General features: G+C 36.1%; 1 protein-coding gene across 6 annotated transcripts in view; it reads right to left on the minus strand.

Moving 5' to 3' along the window:
• Positions 1–21,842, minus strand: part of NF1 (neurofibromin 1) — a 247,084-nt gene that overhangs the window by 119,003 nt on the left and 106,239 nt on the right. For 5 of the 6 annotated variants that reach the window (XM_082860521.1, XM_082860522.1, XM_082860523.1 and 2 more), the window contains exons 15-27: positions 18,810–18,889; positions 17,146–17,269; positions 15,372–15,533; positions 13,969–14,218; positions 13,344–13,417; positions 13,033–13,116; positions 6,508–6,948; positions 5,966–6,105; positions 5,600–5,722; positions 5,042–5,125; positions 4,177–4,293; positions 2,852–3,033; positions 2,521–2,732 (exon numbers count right to left, since the gene is read on the minus strand). In XM_082860521.1, the coding sequence (XP_082716647.1) occupies positions 2,521–2,732; positions 2,852–3,033; positions 4,177–4,293; positions 5,042–5,125; positions 5,600–5,722; positions 5,966–6,105; positions 6,508–6,948; positions 13,033–13,116; positions 13,344–13,417; positions 13,969–14,218; positions 15,372–15,533; positions 17,146–17,269; positions 18,810–18,889 (2,073 nt within the window). The remainder of the gene's footprint in view (positions 1–2,520; positions 2,733–2,851; positions 3,034–4,176; positions 4,294–5,041; positions 5,126–5,599; positions 5,723–5,965; positions 6,106–6,507; positions 6,949–13,032; positions 13,117–13,343; positions 13,418–13,968; positions 14,219–15,371; positions 15,534–17,145; positions 17,270–18,809; positions 18,890–21,842) is intronic. The other variant, XM_082860520.1, reaches the window with a different exon arrangement.

Raw genomic sequence — 21,842 nt, forward strand, 5'->3', positions numbered from 1 at the left:
CACAGTAAAGTATCTTTTGGTACATTCAAGAAAAATGAACGTGATAGTAAATCACTGTTTAACCATACATCTTGGGAAGAGATTTAGAGAGAACAGGGGTAGCCATAATAAGATGGCCCAAACTTCAATCAGTGTCAACAAAGCCAGGATCATGGCCTGTGGCTCCTCTAATTCTTGTCTGGTCCCAGGATTATTATAATCTGTTATTCAAATAAAGGAAAAAATTTAACAATCCTAACCACAGATAACTGAAGCCAAATACGACCCAATACGCTGCTATACTTCCTACAGTTACATAATACATAATTGACTAGATATAAAAATTCTATCCTCCATTTTAAAGCCAAGTGTAATTACGAGAGATAATTCAGTTACAAAATAAAACTATTTTTAGACTGTTGTGCTAGTTTTTTCCACTCTAATCCCTCCCCTGCAAAATTCTGAAAACTTTAAGCACCAGAATTTATTTATTTGTTTTTTTAATAGTATTTTAATTTATTTAAGAATAACATAATAAAAATAACATCATAAATCCATAACATGTTAGCATAAACAATAGTTTTTGTAAAAATAATTATATTTTCCAAAACAACAACAACAAAAATCTGTGAAGAGTAGTGTTGTTTTGTATTTTTGCATTTTTTAAAAGTGTCTGGCTTTATAAATGGTAGTTGAATTTTCATATAAGCACCAGAATTTAAATTTACAAAACAGAACTAAAATTTTTAAAGTTATCTTGTATTTTGTTTAGATACAGTTCGAATAGATCTGGCCTAATATAAAAGTCCTTCTGTAAAAAAAAGTCATTTAGTATAAAACACATAAGAAATGATTTACTGAAAGAAAACAAAATGATTAAAGCCTCTTGGACTTAACTAATTCTATTTTATTGAAAAAATTACTGATAATTTTTAGTGCTAATTATAGGTAGGTGTTAAAAGGTAATTCAGAATTCCATTTTCAAAATATATGAAGATCTGTGAACTAATGTTAGGCTTCAAGAGGATTTCAACAATTTCCTTTTTCTAACTCACTAGCTACAAGCAGGATTCCATCTTCATTCATTAAACAATTACTTACTGAGTCATTGTTATATGCCAGGTTGTACTTTAAGACCTGGAACTACAGCAGTAAACAACATAGACCATAGTCTGCTCTCATGTAGCTCACATTGTGGTGGAAGGAGACCAAGCAATCAAATAAACAAGATAATTTCACATAGTAAATAACTGCTGCAAAGAAAATATAACAAGGAATGGAATAAAATGACTGTGAGTGTGGTTTTGATTGGATGGCCAGAAAAGACCTCACTAGGAAAGTGATATCTGACTTGAAACTTGAATAACAAGAGACCAGGGAATAAGTATTCTAGGCAGCAGCAGCAGCAAGGGTGCTCAAGGGTAGAAATAAGCCTAACATGTTTGATGGCCACTGTGGTTTCAGTCTGGTGAACAAGAAGGAAAATGGCATAAGATGATGTCAGAGATGAGGCACGACCCAGGCTGGGTAGAGCCTTGTAGACCAGGGTAAAGAGTTTGAGTTTCACTGTAAGTATGAAGAATAAGATCCTACAGCTTTTAAGCAGAAACACATCTACAGGCAACAACAGATTAGATATAATTAGATACAATTATAGATATAATTATAAATTAGATATAATTTACTAAAATGAAATGAAATCATTTTCAGTACAGTATAAACTAAACAGCTTTTTAACATGGAAAGGGACAAGCTTTCTCAAATGTTTAGCATGTTACCCAAAATGACATGGTTCTAGGAAATTTTTTATTAACAGACGCCAAATAGCCATATTATGTCTTCTGTATTTAAAACAAGCAATGCCACAATTTCAAATGCAAATAAGAGTGGTTAAATTTTTAAAAAATTGTATAACGTATTACAGAAAAAAAGAGTTGTGAGCTAGAGGTATATCAATAGTAAACAGGCATAAGCCTTGAATTCTAGTTCTAGCATTACTGACAACTAAATATGAGATTTAACCCTAATTATCTCATTTAATATATGAAGACACCAGACCACATCAGGGGTTTTAATTTTCTTTTGATGAGTGCTCAAATGGAATTTTTCAGTGGGTCAGGTAAGGAGTTTGAGTTTTACTTTAAATATGTGAAATAAGATCCTCATATTTAAGAAATCTAGTGAGGGCTCGAAGAGCCAACCACTTTCCACAGCTGAAAATCACTCAAATAATATCTGAAGTTTCTTCCAGCTCTAAAAGTTTTAGCAATTAATTCAATTCACTGATACACACTACTATATAGAAAATAAACAAGGACCTACTGTATAGCACAGGGAACTATATCCAGTATCTTGTAATAACCTATAATGGAAAAGAATCTGAAAAAGAATATATATATATGACTCAATCACTTTGCTGTACACCTGAAACACTGTAAATCAACTATACTTCAATTAAAAAAAAATTCATTGAATGAATGAATTTTGAAGCATCTGCTATGTGCCAGGCACTGTTCTTCTGCTCTTGCTCAATGAACTTACCCACTGAGAACAAGGCACCACATTGGCCAGAGCCATAGCTATTGGGAGCTCTCCTTGATCACCCATCATTGTGACCAACTCTACCAGTCTCTCAAAACGATCTGCCAACACGGTTTCTGCAAGTGTGTCAAATTCTGTGCCTTGTTGAAGGATTTTTGTCAGAACTTCCATAAATGTAGCTCTTGTCTGAAGATCTTTGTGATAACCTAAACCTGATATGGACAGACAGATGCAAATTTACTAACATGGTCTTTCTGAAGTAATTCCACTTGTCTTACATGCCAGTTCTCTAGGTTTTAAATTTCTAAATGAAGCTTTCATTTTATCTCACCTATGGAGTGCATGAGGCCACTGTCCACGTTAGCATTGAGTAAGTTTGACATTGCCAGGACTGTACAGTGCCTCAGTGATGCCAGCCTCCGAGACATGCCACGTTTCCTGCCACCTGTTTGTGCATTTTCATCTTCAACTTCACTACAGTCGTTCAAAAGGTTCATAAACAATGTGAAATACCTGTGAAATAAAAAGACTGACCCTTACCCAGTGAAGGCCACATCAACCAGACAGCGAATCAGACATTCTGAAACCATCACATGTGCGTCACATGAGTGGCTCTGGGTATCTGCTTCTCTCCAATCTTGGGGTAATCAGCCAGCATGGCTCATTATGAACTGTTTTGTGTTGAATATGATTTTATCCTGACAAAGCTCAGTACATATTTCGTAATACAAACACCAAATACACGCAGTGTTTCCTGGCAAATGCATCACTTTTAATGTTTAGAATATAAAAATTATTGGTCCAAACAGTTTAGACAATGACATTTTAAATGACTTAAGGAGGTGATCTGGGTTTTACTACCAATAAAAATTCACGAATCGGACTTCCCTGGTGGCGCTGTGGTTAAGAATCCGCCTGCCAATGCAGGGGACACAGGTTCGAGCCCTGGTCCGGGAAGATCCCATATACCGCAGAGCCTGCACTCTAGAGCCTGCGAGCCACAACTACTGAGCCCGCGTGCCACAACTACTGAAGCCCGCACTCCCAGAGCCCGTGCTCCGCAACAAGAGAAGCCCCCGCCCGCTGCAACGAGAAAAAGCCCACGCCTAGCAACGAAGACCCAATGCAGCCAAAAATAAATAAATAAAATTTTTACAATTCACCAATCAAATTATTTTCTTTAAAAACCACAAAACACTGGATTACTGGACTGAATGTCAATATTATGACATAGTATGAGTGTGTTTCATGTTTGGTAATTGCAATCATTGTTGCTTTTGTTATGGTCATCCATTTACAATGCTTGGTGTCAGTTTATTTATCTCTTATAAAAATAAAATACAGTGTGTGTGTGTGTGTGTGTGTGTGTGTGAAAAAAAAATACAGAGTGTTCAGTAGAAAGAAAAGAAAATTAAACCACAAAACACATGTGCATCACATGAGTGGCTCTGGTATAGGGCTTCCTATACAAGCCGTATCATGGATAATATTGCTTCAAACACATGTTATATTTTGTGAGACGGCGGCTGATGGCCATAATAACAAAGCAACTGAGGTCCATTTTCTAAATATAATCATTTGCTACTTTGGTTACACTTTGTTTTGTTGTGTGTGGGGCTTTGTTTTTGCTTTGTATTTTTGGTGACTGAAATTTACTTAAGAAATAACTGTGATTTGGCTTCCATCAATTCCACACCATCTCCTTCCTCGGGCTGCAGCGGAAGACCAGCCAGGAGTGAAACTACTGCTTCCATGCTTGCCTGGTCCAAATCTCTGAAGAAAAAAAAAGTTTAAAGACCACAAATCTTTCAGGTTCTTCCACTCCACCTTCCCCTCAAATAAACTTCTTCCTAACAGATACAAACTTTAATAACTACCTATTTCATTAAACAAATTACTATGAAAACCTAAATAATTTGAGTTAATATGCAGAGCCCAGAATGCCAAGACATTTCAAGTTGGGGAGAGGGTGATAATAACTTTCTACAAAGTAATCTTGGCAAAATGACTACCTTAAATTAAAAGCACAAACTACGGAACCAAGGCTGGCCAAAGAAATATACGTGAATGGTTTTTGTGTAATACATAATGTTTAAATATTTCTGATACATTGCAGTAAGTGTTTATCATTAGAGCAAACTTAAGCAATTACATTTTAGAAAGACTCAAAATGACTAAGTTCCTCAAATAATATCTTTATCCAATCAAAAATTAAAAACAATCTAAGGCTTTATATACCTTATTTTCCAACTGTAGACTATCCTCCCTAAACAGACAACCCAAGCTTTCCAAACATAACACTCTCTCACATTTGTTTTTACTGAAAGTCTTTTAGTTAAAAAGAAAAAGAAATAATAAAGATTAATATCTTTATATAATTCAAATGCAAAAGCTTGATATCCCAAAAAACAATTTCAATACACATAAAATATATGTATACAAACTATAATGAAGTAGTAGTAACACCTAGAGTAAACCTGCTGATACTTAGTTAAAGGTCTTTTTTTTTTTTTTTTTTTACCTTGTAAGACATTTGACATCATCATCTGCTGCTTGGTTTGATGTTCCCATAACCCAATCTGTCAGGTATTCTACCATCTTATTCCTATAGAATGGCAGAGAAAAAGAAAAGAGGACACAGCTTTTTTAAAGCCACACATACACTTTTAGTCATATAAGAATTTTTAATAGTTCAAGTAATTTTCCAAATCACCCAAGCAACATGACAATTTCATAAAAGAGATACTGCTATTACAAATCTAACAGTGAGAAGGGCGCAAACATGAGCAACCTGGGTACCGATCCACCACATCAGCCCTTAGCTATGGTATCCATTTGGATACAGAATCCAATTCTTGGCTCAAGTGTAGTGTAATTTTAGAAAAAGGGAGCACTGCCATGGGCACAAAGGTTTGGGAAATTTGAAAAGATGTGAAGAGAAAAAAAAACCACACACACATAAAATGCTCCTTTTTCACCTTCCCCACTTCCCATGATAACCAGGTGCACACTACTTTTCTGTACTTCACTTAACATAATAAGATTTACAAGACTTAACTTTGCTCTTTTGAGAACTCACCTAAATTTCATCTCTTGACAAAATGAGAGGTCGTCTCTCCTTGCCATCATTACCTCCACTAACTGACACAGTTTCGTTTTTATTTGAATTGCATGGACCATATTCCCAAGCACACGAACATATCTGGACACAGAAGCATTAAAAAAAAAAGATCCGATATAAACAAAAGAGAAGATTTTCTAAATGCTTTCAAATGTAACCATAAGAACTATAAGATTTTCATTTTGTTTATATGAGAACATATATAACTTCTAATTACCTTATTATTACACCCTAATTTGGGTGCAACAGAGAAAAGGATAGCAAATTATTTCACTACTAACTACCGACACCAATGCGTCTGCTACACTTCAGTAGAATGCTTACCTGACCAGATTTAACATCATTGTTTCAATGCTAGCTTGCCCCAGATGTTCAGAGCTGCCTTCAGTATGATTATCTAGTAAGTTCTTCATTATAGCTATGGTTTGCTCCACGAACTGAGTATTGGTGTCAGTCAATAAAACCTATACGAAGAACAAAACATTGGGAATTGATTTGGGAATCAATGCACAGCAGACAGACCACAGAGAGATGAAGCTGCCTGATCTAAATGTCATACACATGCAGAAATTCAACCATGGGCACATATCCAAATGTGCACACAGATACACACAGACACTCATATCCACACCCAAGACATTGTTAACCCCAGGCACGCCCATGCACTATAGTCCCTAAAAAGCAAATTGACTCCTACATTAGACGATTCTTCTTTTTGCAACGTTTTCACCTATTTTTTTAAAATTATAAGTGAAAGTTCACGCCAGTATCGAAATTAAATAATCTAAAAGGAAAAGGCTTCATTATTTCAAATGAGTCACTCTATTCACAGGGAAGGGTGAAAAATAAAACAGAGAACACTTTACCTGCCCTTGGGAGTCAAAAAACTTGCTGATGGTATTCTTCAGTTTGTTAAAGAGCATTGGATAAAGAGCAGGACTCAATTCTAGACCCACCAGATCCTTAACATTGGTCCGTATCTGAAGTCCCACTTTCTCATGGTTACAGACCATTAAGGATAGCAATCGATCCATAAATTTGCTGACAGGTGTATCTGCGTTTCCCTCTGAGGACATCACTGAAATCATGGAACCCTTGCGTTCACTGACTGGGCCCATGGGTGGGCTATAGGTTGCCAGGCCAGAATTGCTTCTCTGCTGCAGGCATACTCCCCCAAGGGCACAAAGGAAGCCAGTCATGTTGATCCATTCTTGTAGGGAGTCTGTGTCAGACAAATCTATGGATCCTCCTCCACTCACATGAGACATTCGCCTCTTAACGATGGTCTTGTGAAGGCTTTCAGCAGCCTAAACACAAAATTTTTATGGAAAGCATGAATTCAACCTCAATTGGTTGAGAGATTTGACAAATTACTTTTTATCCAACATTTCTTCCATGACAAAAGAACATTTTTTACATTTAAAAAATTCAGGTCTTCACTCTGTAATTTCTAGTCACATCAAGGTACCTTACTGTTGAGGATGGATGAGTCTTAAGTTACAGAATTGAAGGTAGTGATACACGTATATCCAGTATCAGATACAGAAGGTGGTGATGGACTGCAGTTCAGGAAGGAACATACTTTCAAAACATTTGCTTATATCAATTCCTGGACACAGAGGCCATATCTGTGCTGCTTCAAGGAATATAAGCATTTGGAGATTTTTAACCAAGTAGTGTGTGCACTTAATAACTTAGTGATTGCTGAAGTTGAAGTGCTCTGGGATCAGCTTTGTAAACATTGTACTACTATTAACATATTGGGTTAGCCAAAAAGTTCATTCGGATTTTTCCATAAGCTCTTACAGAAGATCTTATAGATTCCCACATGGCAAGATGAGAGTAACCAAGTGGAAGAACCACTGAACACAGAAAAGAGTGTAATGAAGGAGTACAGAAAAATTTAAAAATCAATAGAAAAAAATAATACTCTACAAGAATTTGTAACCTGACAGAGGAGGAATCTTCCAGGAGTTCTGGTCCTTTCAGTTTATGGAATAGAGATGAGAAAGAAAAACTTACTATGTGTAGCAAAAATTTTTCAGATTCAATTTCCCAACTGCTTGCAAGCATAATACTCACCTTACTATAGAGGATATATCAACCTAAGAAAGCAACATATTAGGGACAATCTGTGACATGGATGAGTAGAAGTGCCACTGCATTTGTTTCATTAGGTACGTCTGTTTTATGGGGAAAATGACCTCTCATGAATGACTGCTTTGAATATGGGACTCTTAAAACTTTGCCATTTCTTACAGCACATGGATTTACTACAGTTGTATCTAGTATTAGAATATGGCTACATATCTCTGCTGTCATGTAGCACATTATCTCTTTTAGGACCTACATTATCAGGTATTTATGCAAGTTCCCTGATCAGGAGTTAAGACCGAGCGGGGCTCACAATATGGATGACTTAAAGTGTACCACAGGGAAAGAACCATTGAATACAACGCTATGCTTTGTTTTTTTTGCGGTATGCGGGCCTCTCACTGTTGTGGCCTCTCCCGTTGCGGAGCACAGGCTCTGGACGTGCAGGCTCAGCGGCCATGGCTCACGGGCCCAGCCGCTCCGCGGCATGTGGGATCTTCCCGGACCAGGGCACGAACCCGTGTCCCCTGCATCGGCAGGCGGACTCTCAACCACTGCGCCACCAGGGAAGCCCTTTACGTGATCTATTTTGACCAAGAGGTTGACTGGGCTCGGTCAAATAATGAATCAACTTCACACCTTCAACGATATATGTAATAATGAGTCGCTAGCATCAGACATAGAAAGTCCATCGCAAAAGAACTTGCAGACTGGCTTATAAGCAACAATGTGGTAGAGCAAATATATGGACTGAATTTCATACTGAGATTATCAAACACTGTCAAGTGACTGAATTTTTTTTAGCAGCAGCAGGATGACTGAGTACTTAGCATATTGACTACATTTGGGCTGCAGCACAGCTGAAAACACTGTAGTTGGTAGATGCATGATTTATTTCCTTTATTCATCCAGAATTTGGATCCAGTACCACTTAGACATCTTCTTAATCTGGTTTCAGCTCTTCAGCCAAGTGTTCGTACTGAACAGACATTATACTTGGCATTGATGTTAATTAACGCATTATGGAATAATGTATTAGCAGCTAAGGCTCAGCTACCTAAACAGTTATTTGGTATCTTTATTAATCTTCCCATTGAAAATAAGAAAGAGGAAGAAGAGCTCAGAAGACCAGCTCCATCACCTTGGTCACCTGCAGTTAGTCCTCAAAGCAGCAGTAACAGTGAAACTCATCAGAATGGAGGCAGTGATATTGAAATGGATGAGCAACTTACACAAAGAACGAAACAGATGCAATAGCAACTTTCAGACACAAAGAAATCCAAGCAATGAAGTTCTGACAAAACTGCCAACAGTGGTGAAGATGGAAGCAGTGGTCCTGGAAGCAACAGTAATGGATCTAGCAATGAGGTGAATTCTACTAATGCAAGCCAGTCAGCTGAGTGCTCTGGTAATGAGGGACAGTCAGAAGACACTGCAGATTTGAAGCCCTTCAAGAAGATGCAGATCATGGTCATAATCCTCTTAAAAGCAGTTGTGGTACGGATCTTTGGAACAGAAAGTTAGAAAGTCAAGCAGGCATTTGCTTAGAGGATTCCCAAGGCCCATCAGCAAGCAATGGAACAGGAAAGGACCTGTTCTCTAACCCTGAGCCGATGCCATCAGTAGATAATCAAATACAAATGCTGGATGTCTGTTCACACGCTGAAGACCCAGAACATATTTCAGAGGAAATGAATGCTGCTCATATAGCAGAAGCATCTCAGGAATCTTGCAGTATTACACACACTGGGGACTTCCTTGGGAGACGATTGGAAATGAATTATTTGCTTGTCGGCAATTTAGCATCACTAAATTCAGCATCACTACCACCACCACCACATCATCATCACTACCATGATGGGCATATGGCTGATGATAAGCTAAGTACAGATGATGTCAGTTGCCGTAGCTCCCAGGTCAGTGCAAAATCAGAGAAAAATATGGCTGATTTCGATAGTGAAGAATCTGGGTGTGAAGAGGAGCTAGTTCAGATTCATTTCACAGGCAGAGCTACCATCTCATCTCTAACAACATCTTGCCAATGTAGCATCTATTTACCATGAACATCTTAATCAAGAACCTATAATTCATAAACATCAATTCGACAGTAATTCTGTGAAAGACATTAATTTGGATATTGTTTGCAAGAAAGGAAACACCTTGTTGTGGGATACAGTCCAAGATGATGATACAGTTAATCTTTCTGAAGGATTAATAAATGAAGCAGAGAAACTTCTCTGTTCCTTAGTATGTTGGTTTACAGATAGATCTGAATGAGATTTATTGAAGGTTGCCTCGAAAATAGGAAACAACAGGCAAATAGGAATTAAAAATTTTTTTATGCAGTAGTCGGAGTTCATTTTGCATATTCTTATCAACTAGGTGTGGTGAATTCATAGCATTTAACGTACCATTATCAACCTATTTTTTAGTAATTGTGGTTTTCATATTAGGTTTAAAGACTTCCCTTACAGGGTTCATATTGGGTTGGTCAAAAAGTTCGTTCGGTTAATGAATATGTTGTTCAATAAAGTTCTTGGTGAAAATGAAAAATGTCCTTAAAACCCAACGAACTTTTTGGCCAACCCAATATTTTATCATTGTCTTGCTTTTATCAGTACTTTTCGGCACTTTTCTTGATTAGATCATCTCCAACAGAAACAAAGGAGTAATAGTAATACTTATTCTCTTCTTGACTCTGGGAACATAGTGGTGATTACTCTGGTTTCAAATTACAGTTAAATGTTCTTAAACTGTGTCACAGTAAATATAAAAGAAGCTAAATAAGTGACACGACGTTAAACTGAAGCTGAAATATAAACATTCTGATTATGACACTGTCCTTTCATCTGTGGAATCTTTTGTGTCTTGACTTTTATAGTGCAGAAAGAATTAGATTGGTGTTCCTTGTCTAGTTTGAATTCTGCTATATATTTATATACTTCTTATCGGGGCTCAAATGATTACCACAAGTTTCTTGATTTTCAGTTCTGTTCCACTGGTACAATTTCAGGTTTCCCTTGTCTTATACTGTTTTGATAATGTTGTCCCATTCTCTGACATAGAGAATTCAGTTATTAACTGAATATTTTATATTATATCATATCATATCATATATTTTCAGAGTAGCTCTGCCCAGGCCTGATATAAATGTCTAATTTTATTGAATATTTAAGTGCTTCAAAATATTTATCTAGTTGAATTAGAAAAAGTATGTACAATATTTTATTTCCTACTTTTGGTCTTTAAAGGGTTATAATTTGAACAATCCCAAAAGAAAAATTGCTTGGTCGTGCAGGTATAAGAAAGCACTAATAGACCCCTGTTAGTGGATCAGTTGTCTCATTTTGTATATACTCTTTAAAAGGAATGCTTTCCATGGCTGGATGATATGTGATCATTTCCACAGATATTATGCCTGTTCACTTTAAAATGTTAGTTATCTTTTACAAGTTTTTGTGAAACTGTCAAACAGTTTTTCAACGTGATTATATCCATTTATATTCCCCATATGCGCATCTGCACACCCTGTGACCCAGCAATTCCACTGTTCAGTGTGGGCCTTACAGAAATACATCTATAAGGTCAGCAAAAGACACGTTCAAGAATGTTCAGAGCAGCACTATTCAAAGTAACTAGTCGGTGTATAACTATCCAATGCCAAAAAAGAATAGAAAAGAAAAATTGAGGACTGTTAAACAAAATAATATATTGCAATAATAATAAATGAACTACAACTGCACGAAATAGTGTGGCTGAATCTCACAAACATTATGTTAAGTGAAAGAAGCCAGATACTAAAGTATACTTCTATTGCTCTGTTTATATAAGTTTAACAACAAGAAAATGATTGCGTTCAATCAGGACAATGGTTACTCTTGGTCATTAGTGACCGGAAGGGGCACAATGAAAGCTTCTGGGATGCTGGTAATGATTCTTTCTTGATGTGGGTGCTGGTTGCACAGGTATGTTCACCTCCTAATATTTTGCACTGTCACTTTGATTTACACATATTTTTGAATGTATACTTCTATTTAAAAAAACTATGCAAAGATGCAAAAAAAATTTTTTTAAGTAAAAAAACCCGAACTTAAGATTATCATATACATTTTTAAAGAGCCACTAAAATATTTTTATCATAGACTAATATAATCAACACAGGATATCAAATTTCTTTTAAAAAGCTTTGATTTACATGAATGAACCTTGCAAACATTATGCCAAGTGAAAGAAACCAGTCACTAAAGACCACATGTTGCATGATTCCATTTATATGAAATGTCCAGAACTGGCAAGTCTACTCACACAGAAAGTAGCTTAGTGGTTGCCTAGGGCTGAGGGTTGGCGGCAGAGGTGCGGGGGAAGGTTAGGGAATGACAGCTAATGGGTGTGGGTTTTTATTAAATTGTGGTGGTGACTGCACAACTCTGCATATACTAAAAACCACTGAATCACACATTTTAAACAGGTGAATTTTATGGTATGTGAATTGTATCTCAACAAAACAGCTACCAAAGAAACAAAAAGCTTTCATTTTAAAGCCACGTGTCCCTCTCCCAATAATGATATTAGGTACAGATTTTTGCTTCACAAAAACATAACTTTTTTTCTTGTTCTAAAAAGCATGACAAGAAAAAAACAATGGGAGACTAATGAGTTTTTCTAAAACACCTAATAATGAGAACAATATGGCCATTACAAATCAAACATACAGAAATATCAATTGTAAATGTCCAGGGTAACAGATGATAACAGTTGATGAATGAAATGCCCAAATTTTAAAACTTCATTTAACCTATGGTTCAGGCTTCTGGCCACCAGATCCCTTAATTAGAATACCTAATAAGATAGTAAAATGTATTGTTTCAATTTTAATTTATTTTTCTCTACCTTTGTTGCTCCTTTCCTGAAAATTCTGTGAAATACTCTGACGGAGAAAGAGAAAGAAAAGAGGGGAAAGAAATGGTCCTACCATAAATCATCTCTAGCTCAGAGCTGTCCAATATTTCTGCAATGATGGAAACATTGAATATCTATGCTGTCCAATAGAGTAGTCAACTTCCACATGTGGCTATTGTATGATAGAGAAACTGAATTTTAATTGTTTTTAATTTTAAATCAAACTTTAATTTGACTAGTGGCTACCATATTAGTGCAGGTTTAGATGAACCACAACTAAATATCAGTCTGAAGACATCTACATACTTATTATACTGAGAGGTCACTCACAAAAGATGAAGTAAAGTACGTATGTTTAGGAGATCAATCAATAGACAAAATCAACTTCACAAACTCACCTGGCCATCTTCCATTCTGGCTTTTGGGTAGTTGAGGATTAGTTTTGTAGCTTGTTCCCACTTTGCATGTGTATCTTCCCAAGCCTGAAATGAAGGCAATTACCGCTTGAAAGCAACTTTAAACCTAGAGCTAAAAATCAATCAGTAATAGGCAGGTCTCAAACCTGGTGCATATTATAATATCCTACTTATAATATGCACATATTTTAGACTTGCTTCAAAAGCTATTCCTGGTCACATATGCATAACACCAGGCTTCTAAAGTTGAGGGTGGGGGCCTGAGAGGGATATTTCTGTTGCCAAGGGCATACCTCAGTGTTTCCTGCGGTGGGATGCTCAATTCGCCGCAGTAATGCCATCACTCTTTTCTGAAGTGCTGCTCTTCCTAAGCAAAGACAACAACAAATCAACCTACTGCACTTAGAGCCCTGCTTGCCAACGGAGAACCTGGCAAGCCCAACCCAAAAGGCAGAATAGGAGGAGTGGAATGAATACTTCAAATGATAAAGCTGAACACTTCCTTTTACCAGCCTCACAGGAAAGGGGCACTTAACTGGGACTCCACAATGTCCACAGCCTAAAATAGCTACTCCCACCTAAACTTACTCATAACATGTGCCAATGTTTTTAAAACTTCACTACATACAGTTCAGGCAGAGTAAATCATATAATCTATAACTGAAAGCAATTTATACTGCCAGTTTTTAAACAAATGTATATGGCCTATTAAAAACTCAGTGAGAAATTAACAGCTTATTTCAAATACTATTTACTTTCACCTTACCTTGTGCAGAAAAGGATTTCAGGTAAGCTATCTGAATTAGCCCTGTAAACTTACAAAGTAGTAATCTTAGATACATTCTTATTTTCCTAGAGCAACCAGATGTCACGTGATTCAAGGCAGACTGAGTGAAAAAAACATTACCCATGATTTACCTGTTGACATCATATTGCTGACAGAGGCAAACTCCATGAATGTGTTATAGTTGGGCAAGAAGTTGTGCACTGACACTTCATCCACCCCACACCGGATATCCGCTTCCTCACAGAGGTGACGAAAACAGGACATGGCAACCAGAACAGCTTCAGTGTCAGGGCTCCACAGAAACATGTACAGGGCCACTTCTAGTTTGGTCTGGGCTTGTCGGCATATTGGCGGGGTTCCGCTGTACCCTGCTGCACTATCCTGGGAGTCAGGAGTGGGAGGCAAGTATTTGCAACTTATGTAATTTTACTTACAAAACCCAATAATACAACAAGCTGTGTATCAGATATGTCTGCATACGCTAACCCACAAGAACTTTTCCCCTTTAACCATGATAGGATTTTCAAACCTCAAAATATCTCACCTGAATGAGAACTCAGATTATTTGTACCAACATAATACTACTATCTGTTCAATTTCAACTAGAATAGGTATCCTTTCCAGATCCCAGAAATGTAGATTAAGTCTAATATGAACACAAATAAAACATGCACAACACAAATCTACTCAGTGAAAAATATAATACACTTCTCAGTCAATCATAAACGACAAAGAGGAAGTGACATGAAATTCTATCCACCCTGAGGGAAGAAATAAAATAATCATGCTGCAAAACTGACTTAACTAAGGACATGAATAAAAACTAAACATTACTGTAGAAGATACACTGGGCTCTGGATAACATATTCCCAAAACACGAAATAGAGAAATCCTCATTTACAAAATGAATGCAAATTCTGCAGGTAAGACAAGAGTAAATACCACACTGCTTAGTAGTTGGTTTTTTTTCCTTCAACTGAAGATTATATTGTAAATTATGGATTAAAAAAAAGCTTTGGTCTGAAAAAAAACTCTAATAATTTGATATTTTCACTGGTATTATAATTTATTTTTAAAGGGAATTATGGACACAGAAGTCATGAGAACACTTCTGCATAACATCAAGCAACATGCTTTTGTTCCCAGTAAATCTGTACTCTTTTTAGTTGACAGAACTTTTAAACTTCTGGGGTATGAATGGTCTTTCTTATGGGATAGAGAGTTATAATAATTATAGTTAACAGTTAAAGCTTATAAGTGTCAAAAACTCAAGTGCTGTTTACACATAATCTCATTTAATCCTCACAACAATTCTGGGGCAGAAATTATTATTATCCCCATTTTAAAGTCAAGGAACTGAATCACAGCGATGTTAGGAACTTGCCTGAGGGTCCACAAAGAGCAGTAATAGAACTACAAGCTAAGCAGTTCTTCACTATGATATATTACCTAGTTGAAATTTACCCAAGTTCATTCCGAAAAAAATACAGAGCACAGATGATGATACAAGAAAACTACAAAAGAAACTCCTTACCATGGATGAATTTCCTTTTCCCTTTCGGAGAGAGGTTCCAGGAGTACAAGTACGTAGTAATTCTTCATGATCTATGGACACCTGACTGGTATTTCCACTTGAAGGAACATCACATCCTACTCCATAAAGGAAGAGAAAGTGACAGGAACTTCTATCTGCCTGCTAGAAAGAAAAAATAAGCCTTTTCAAAGTACTGATAACCAAGAGAAATAAATATTTAATATAAGTTGTCTTTCTGTTTGAGACTATCCTGGAAAACCTCTCCTTCCATCTCCTGTTCCCCTCACACTGAAAAACATTCACTAGAAACCCAATAGTACAAATAATGTTTCCTCAATATCTCTGAAACTCCTCTCAGTTTTCCACTCTTCAAATCATGAGAATCAACAGATTCTAGAAATGTAAATTAACGTTTCTAGGTTTAACAGAGACACAAGTAAAACATCAACAACATAAAGCTACCACATGAAAGATATAATGTACTTCTCGGTCAATTAAAAACGACTAAGATTGCCTCCCATAAGACTTATATCCTGTGCTATGGTCAGGATAACTGGAAGTTGACTCTTTTGAGATTAAGTTCCTCTGGACCAGAATTAACACTGGTATATAAACCATATATAAGAGTGAGTTCACTGACCAGAAGACTACAGATTCATTACTGGATTACCAATGCTATACCATAGGCAAGGGCATGAAACATGAAACATCTTGTTCCTTATCTTTGGAATAATGCCAAATTCCACTATATTAACACACTAAGATAAGCCAGATATAAATAAATCCAACTTATCATTAGCCCATTTCTAAACAAAGAAAATTTAACAAGCTGCATGGTACACTGAAAAGCATACGCGTTTGATACATTTAAGATTTCTCGGGCTTCCCTGGTGGCGCAGTGGTTGAGAGTCCGCCTGCCGATGCAGGGGACACGGGTTCGTGCCCCGGTCCGGGAGGATCCCACATGCCGCGGAGCGGCTGGGCCCGTGAGCCATGGCCGCTAAGCCTGTGCGTCCGGAGCCTGTGCTCCGCAACGGGAGAGGCCACAAGAGTGAGAGGCCCGCGTACCGCAAAAAAAAAAAAAAAAGATTTCTCATAGATTTTATCCATTCTAGAAATGGATAAAAATTCACTGAATCAAGTACTCCTAAAACTATGCTGTAATAGAAGAACTTTTTAATTGACTAATTACAGAAACTTTATGTTAAAAAAAATTAAGGCTCTTCTCTAGCCCCCCAAACCTTCTCACCATACTCCAACAGTTCAGGATCAAAACTTTTCACTCAACCCCAAGGAAGAAGACTCCTGGTATTTTCAAGAGGTAAAAGCTTTCTCGCAGAAATATAAATAAACCTAGACTGAGGGCCCTCAATCTCTTCCCTTCAGCTTCTTTACATATACAGATAGATAACATTCTCTGGGCTAGCCTAGCCATAGGATTCAAGTCTTATGTATGAACTGGAGAGGACAGATAGACTATGTTGTTACTCAATCTTCTTTGGTTATAGCAGCCCCCACTCCTCCTAGGACTGCCCCACAGAGTCCAGATTAACTCAGCTAGACTTTATCAGGATTGTGGCTTTAAGGCTAAAGGCTCAGAATAATTTTTAAAGAGTTGATTTGTCAGCCATTGTCTTCTGCACAAAATTTCCCTTGAAGACTGTAGGAGAGAGGAGCTGAATTAGGACTTAATTTGGCTAATAAACACTTCCTTAATGTCTTCTCATTACCATTCCAAATATTCTTCCATTTTGAAAGATGTCACTATGCTTACCTTATTTTTAAGAAGAAATTTATTCCTGCAGATCAAAATTTCCCGCAACCATTTGAGAATTTCTGTGCTACTAAGCATTTGATGGCTAGTTAATTTCTTGCAGATGTAAAAAAGCATTTGTGAGCTGCAGAAACAAAGTTCACTGTTACCAGCATTGTCAACAAACAACATAATGCAGATAAAATCAGTCCATAAGAATGGCATTCTCTAATAATGGACAAAGTCTAGAGAAGCTTATTTTCCTTTCCAGGATTTGTTTTAGAGAAATGATTATCAAAATGTTAACAGCATGATCATCAAATGATGTAAGTATACGGACTACGTTAAAAAAAAAAAAAAAGCAAGTACTTCTAAGCCCCCTACTCTCCCAACTTCCAGCTGTTTTATCCATGCATCTCATCCGTGCAGAGGACTCAAGAAAAAATTATAGACCAGGTGCACAGCACAGACTGTATGTGAACCTAATGCTCTAGAGCAGGGGTCTGCAAACGACTGCCTGCAGGCCAAATCCAGTCCATCATTTGCCTTCCTAAATAAAGTTTTAGTGGAACACGGTCACACCCCACTCATTCATTTACATATTGTCTATGGCTGCTTTCATGTCCCAACAGCCGAACTGAATAGTTGTAAAAGACACTACCTGGCCCACAAAGCCTAAAATATTGACTACCTGGCCCTTTAGAGAAAAAGCTTCCTTATTCCTACTCTAGAGCTGCACTGTCCAACACAAGAGCCACTAGCCAGCCACATGTGGCTGCTGAGCACTTGAAATATGGCTTGTCTAATCTAAGATGTCCTGTAAATATGAAACATATCAAATTCTGAAGACTTTATTAAAAAAAGAATGTAAAATATCTTATTAATAACTTTTATATTAATTACATGTTGAAAACTATTATATATATACTGGGTTAAAAAATAAACTATTAAAATTAATTTTACCTGTTTCTTTTACTTCTGAACGTGGCAACTAGAAAATTTTAAATTACATATGTGGTTCACATTACATTACTATCAAAAAGCATTGTTTCAGAGTCTAGGATTTAACTCAGCTGCCAAGCGACTTGGTGTACCCACTTCTATAAGAAAATGACGAAACTTGAGGCTAACACACTTACATTTTCCTCAATGTGTTACCTCTGTGCTCACTGAAAGGTAATAATTTATATAACCAAGGAAATAAATTATAAAATTTATATATATTTTGCCTTCTAAGCAGATATTCTGTATTAATTCATCCACCAAAAACACTAGTATTATCGAAAATGTATGAAAGATCATAGTTTAGAAAACTGAAATAAACTATTAACATTACAAAATTTTAATACTCTAAGCTTATAACTGTAAAAATCAATTTAAAACACAGTTGTAACCACATAAAATTCCGAAATAGAAGAGAACATACCAAATAACAGTACTGATGTTTGGATAATGAAATTTAGCACAATTCTTAAAAATTTATTTTCTAAACTGCTGTGACAATGTTCTTACAGTTAAAACAAGAAATAATCTAATAATTTCAAGTCAAATAAAATACAAACTCATAAAACCTCTGGAGGTATAAATGAATAAAGTTTTATAATAAACTAAGTACTACAGAGTTAATATTCAAAGACAAAAAATACAAAATAAAATTTTAAATTGAAAAATAACAGTGCATATACCTGATTTCCCAAAATGTTTCTACAGGAGCATCAGGATTCCACAAATCAATGCTATCTAACTGATGAAGAACCAACAGAGCCTGAATTTTTAAAAAAGAGAAAGAGAAGACTTATTCAAAAGAGTTTTGGTAAACATAACACTGGAGTATTTATTTTACAAATGCTAACAAATTGAGCTACTTAATTGTAGCCTCAACACACAGTATAGGGCACAACAGAAAAACTCTGAAGAACCAAAACCTCTAGGGGATTATATGTATTATATATATATAATAATATATATATAAAAAATGAAGTTACTTTATTCCTATCAGTCTTACTTTAAATGGCATATACACATAAGTTATATACTGATGAATTCAGAATAGCAATATACATGTGTAAAAAGTGCTTTAAGACACAAACAAAATAATTTCAATAAGTATCAAAGAACTCTATAGAAAATAAAAATAATCCCCAAGTAAGGAGATCTCTCCAAAACTAATACACACAAAAATATTTTACCTCAAGACAATATGGTGCTGGCACAAAAACAGAAATATAGATCAATGGGACAGGACAGAAAGCCCAGAGATAAACCCACGCACCTATGGTCAACTAATCTATGACAAAGGAGGCACAGATATACAGTGGAGAAAAGACAGTCTCTTCAATAAGTGGTGCTGGGAAAACTGGACAGCTACATGTAAAAGAATGAAATTAGAACACTCCCCAACACCATACACAAAACTAAACTCAAAATGGATTAGAGACCTAAATGTAAGACCGGACATTATAAAACTCTTAGAGGAAAACATAGGAAGAACACTCTTTGACATAAATCACAGCAAGATCTTTTTTGATCCACCTCCTAGAGTAATGGACATAAGAACAAAAACAAACAAATGGGACCTAATGAAACTTAAAAGCTTTTGCACAGCAAAGGAAACCACAAACAAGACAAAAAGACAACCCTCAGAATGGGAGAAAATATTTGCAAACAAATCAATGGACAAAGGATTAATCTCTAAAATATATAAACAGCTATGTAGCTCAATATTAAAAAAATCAACCAACCCAATCCAAAAATGGGCAGAAGACCTAAATAGACATTTCTCCAAAGAAGACATACAGATGGCCAAGAGGCACGTGAAAAGCTGCTCAACATCACTAATTATTAGAGAAATGCAAATCAAAACTACAATGAAGCACCACCTCACACCAGTTAGAATGGGCATCATCAGAAAACCTACAAACAAATGCTGGAGAGGGTGTGGAGAAAAGGAAACCCTCTTGCACTGCTGGTGGGAATGTAAATTGATACAGCCACTATGGAGAACAGTATGGAGGTTCCTTAAAAAACTAAAAATAGAACTACCATATGACCCAGCAATCCCACTACTGGGCATATACCCAGAGAAAACCATAATTCAAAAAGACACATGCACCCCAGTGTTCATTGCAGCACTATTTACAATAGCCAGGTCACGGAAGCAACCTAAATGCCCATCGACAAACGAATGGATAAAGAAGATGTGGTACATATATACAATGGAATATCACTCAGCCATTAGAAGGAATGAAATTGGGTCATTTGTAGAGACGTGGATGCATCTAGAGACTGTCATACAGAGTGAAGTAAGTCAGAAAGAGAAAAACAAATATCGTATTAACGCATATATGTGAAACCTAGAAAATGGTACAGATGAACCGGTTTGCAGAAAAGAAATTGAGACACGGAAGTAGAGAACAAACGTATGGACACCAAGTGGGGAAAGCGGAGTGGGGTGCGGGTTGTGGTGTGATGAACTGGCAGACTGGGATTGACATGTATACACTGATGTGTGTAAAGTGGTTGACTAATAAGAAAAAAAATAATTAATAAAAAATAAAGTCAGTCCATAAAGTCTGAAAAAAAAATTTTTACTTCTAGGCCATAAGATAAAGTAGGAGTTATCTTATTTGCCACACATTCTTTTGGAACAGACAGGACAAATTATTTTTCAAAAAGGAGAGAGGGGGAGGAAAATAGATTTTGTATTTCATAGCAGATTATTCATCCTAAAATACCTCAATTGACCACAGAATTGAAATTGGATTTGGCTCACAGAACATTAACAGGAATATACAACTAATATAAAAAAACACTACTATTAAATAAATTAATGCCATCAAGGGTAAAGAGTAAAACTAGACTCTTCCTTCAAACCAGCCTTATCCTAACTCCAGCTCCACAACGTTTCCCCCAGACGCACACTGTTGAGCTCCGCACATTCTTCTCAGTCTTTGGTCAGCACATTTGGAGATTCTTTACTCCTCTTTAAAGCCTTTTATTAAAATTCCAATGAAACACTGTTTGGAACACATAATGAGATCTGATTTCTTCTCTTAAAACCAAATTAAATGCATAAACTGCAAATACAGCTGCAATGATAACCTGCCTCACATTAGGAAAAATAAGTCAATTTCTAACCTTGTTCAACTTTGTATAACTCCAAAAGTTATAAATTATATAAACACCAAACCTATATTTTCTTATTTCAAATACTTTCACTGTAATTATTTTGAGATGTTTAGTGAAAACTGCAATTCGTTGTGAGAATCTTCAAAAATTATATAGGTTATACCTCTCATATCAAGGAAAAATAGCACAAATTAACATTCAATTTTGTTACTATTGTGCAAAAATTTAGTTACTGACACTTTAAAGTGGCAAATTCTGTAACATTTTTGTTTGACAAACCATTTTTTTGAAATATTCAAAGAAAATGTGTTAGCCTTTCCTCTGCCTTAATATGAATGTTTTCCTTTTCATGTTCCTTTCCATTTTTAAGTTTTCCACATATATTTTAACAAAACTGTAAACACAATATACTCCTTTGACATTTCATAAATATTTTTCCGTATTGCTCTGTGATCTGCATGGTTTAATGGATTTTTTTTGAATTTTATTTTTTTATACAGCAGGTTCTTATTAGTTATCCATTTTATACATACTAGTGTATATATGTCAATCAGTTCACCAAATTGAAATATCATTCTCTTGTTATTGAA

This window comes from Leucopleurus acutus, assembly GCF_964270905.1.
Source record: "Leucopleurus acutus genome assembly, chromosome: 19".
NCBI classification, from domain to species: Eukaryota; Metazoa; Chordata; class Mammalia; order Artiodactyla; family Delphinidae; genus Leucopleurus; species Leucopleurus acutus.